This window comes from Montipora capricornis, chromosome 10 (assembly GCF_036669925.1).
Source record: "Montipora capricornis isolate CH-2021 chromosome 10, ASM3666992v2, whole genome shotgun sequence".
NCBI lineage: Eukaryota > Metazoa > Cnidaria > Anthozoa > Scleractinia > Acroporidae > Montipora > Montipora capricornis.
The window spans coordinates 41,836,264-41,838,763 of record NC_090892.1 but is presented as its reverse complement, the minus strand read 5'-3'; the positions used below and the strand labels follow the sequence as shown (position 1 = coordinate 41,838,763).

Below are 2,500 nucleotides of genomic sequence, written 5' to 3'. Positions count from 1 at the left end.
TTGTGTAATGGAATATCCGTTCAACACTGTTCTATCCACTTCCAGAGAGAAACCTTGGGCACATGGGAACAGGTCTTTCTTTGGTTTTTCTTTTTTTGTACTTCAAGCTCACAAATTATAGTAGCCTTAAAATATTACTGCCTGTCTCTTTTTGTGTAAATGTTATTAATAGTAAATTGCCTGAGGCAAAGCTCATAAAATAAATCCAATAAATGCTAACAATATTTAATGTGATGGGATGTGTTATAGTGCGGTGAGCTATTAGAATTATGTGACAAAGAGTTGTAAAGAAAGATCATTTTGGGATTGTGTTGTCTAGACACACTGTAGGTGCATCTAATTCTGCAAACAACTAATACCTGTACTTTTCTAGCTAGCGATTAATCCCATCCTCCAACTCACAAAAAATATTTCTTTCGCGAGGGTTATTTACAGTACTTGGATGGGTGGGATACAGTATGTGCAGTATTTCCCTCGTGTTGCCCTCAAGGGTGTTCGTGATATCTTGAAAGGACAGGTCAAAAACAGGCGTATTTTTCAGTTGATAAGGATTTCTAATACAAAGAACAAATTTATTCTCCAATGAGTTTTTGGTCTCAATGTTTTACAAGCGATAACTCGTTATTACGCGGTAGCTCTCGGCTGCTGTGCTACCTGTAGACACTTCCTTCTTTTAATCCAAGCCACTTCCAGATATTCAGAAACTTCAAAGTCAATCAAACTTGGGTGTATAACTATTGTAATTATATATTTCACGGCAACAACGAAGAAAACGAAGCTAAGTATCAAATAAGCACCAACACCGGTGCTTGAAGTATAATGAAACTTACGCATCACCTTTTATGTTTCTGCGCCGGGTAGTATCATTGACAAAAACAGTGGCTACGAGTCCCAAAGAACAAATTATGGTTTCACCAATGGTCAGTTTGCCAGTGCCTTAAATTCAAACCAACCATGGTTACCTTGATAATTGCTTAAAATCAATTTGAGTCCTCTTAGCACATGTATTTGTTGTTAATGAGTTTATACTCAAGGAGTGCTCAGTATTAGGAGTTTGCAAACTATCTGTTGGCGAAACGACCAGGTTGAACCCGAACTTACCGCGATGATACGTGAATCTCTTGTTTTTTATCTGTAGGTCGAGTCTCATGTTGCCAATGAATGTCCCAGGACAGTGGTATCCTGTCCTTACTCAGTGATTGGCTGTACCTTTGAGGCAAGTCATTTTCGTTCTTTGTATTTAGGCAATAGAAAACTTTTTTCCTGTGTTTTCATAGCCTGATATAAACACGAGAGGGGTTGGGAGAATTCTCCCAACCCCTCGAGTGTTTATATCAGGCTATGCAAACACAGGAAAAAAAGGTTTCTATTGCTTTTATAAGATATTTCTCGAAGGTAGTTCAACAAATGAAGGAAAATGCTGGTTTTTTCGCTTTTTGATTGAAACCTATTTTCTTGATACACGCTCATATTTCCTGCCAGCCAATCATAACGCGCATCTGACAATACATAACCAATCAAAATTCGTGAGATGTAACAGCCTTGTTTACATACTCTCATCTTAACACAGCTATTGACCAATGAGAGTACGCGTACTATCCTAAGTATTGTATAAATGTTTATGTAAGATATGGTGTATTTTAGAACTAAAGGACTTTATGACTTCACTTAATTACTCACAATTTCGTTTGTTCGGTAGCTCACTTCTGTTGCCTTTACGCAGGCGCTAACAACAAACGTCCAGGGTTTTTGCAAATCTGATTCAGTTTCAGGACGTTTGTCTTCTGCATGTAGGCATGACATACAATCTAAGGTTCCAGTGACGAGAAAGGTATTTTGCACCTATCAGGATTGTTGTGAACGCGTTGAAATATCTGTCACTGAAGAACAGAACACGAGTGCACTGTAATCCTCTATTATTAATTTACCCATGGTATTCTCATCAATTACACTAGGCACTACTATAAATAGGGGTTAAAAAAATTCCAAATGTAAGGTATTTAAAACTAGAATAAATTAAGTAAACTGCAACCAGCATGGAAAGATGCTAGAGATCCTGCCTGCCGCAAGTGAGTTGGTAAACTGTTCCATAACACCGCACCACTACACCTGAAACTATTCTTAAGAAAATTGGTGCGGGGAAGGGAGACAGCAGTGTTGCGAAGTGAATAGCCAGTAATGATGCTATGCTCCACAAATCTAGATCGAGGACAATGAGGAGCGAGCCCATTTAGAGATTTATACACCATGCAAACGTTTTGAATCTGGCGCTGAGATTCAAGTTTTCTCCAATTCCACACGTGAAAAAGGTATTTAGTACTGGTGTCAAAGGCGGCGGAGGAGGTCAGGCCCCGGTTGTTCAAGCGATGGATAGCGCTATCCGTCGGATAAATGACTATCCAGTGGATAAACACTAGCAAAACCGATTGCGCTATCCCATGGATAGTGATTTATCCGGTGGATAGCGTTATCCACCTTTTGAAAAACTGGGGCCAGGACT

The 2,500-nt window shown here is 39.2% G+C and overlaps 1 protein-coding gene across 2 annotated transcripts in view; it reads left to right on the top strand.

Annotated features, from left to right (window-relative positions):
* LOC138021733 (TNF receptor-associated factor 5-like) overlaps positions 1-2,500 on the top strand; it is a 36,377-nt gene that overhangs the window by 25,045 nt on the left and 8,832 nt on the right. For both annotated transcript variants that reach the window (XM_068868723.1, XM_068868721.1), the window contains exon 6: positions 1,139-1,216. In XM_068868723.1, coding sequence (XP_068724824.1) covers positions 1,139-1,216 — 78 coding nt within the window. The remainder of the gene's footprint in view (positions 1-1,138; positions 1,217-2,500) is intronic.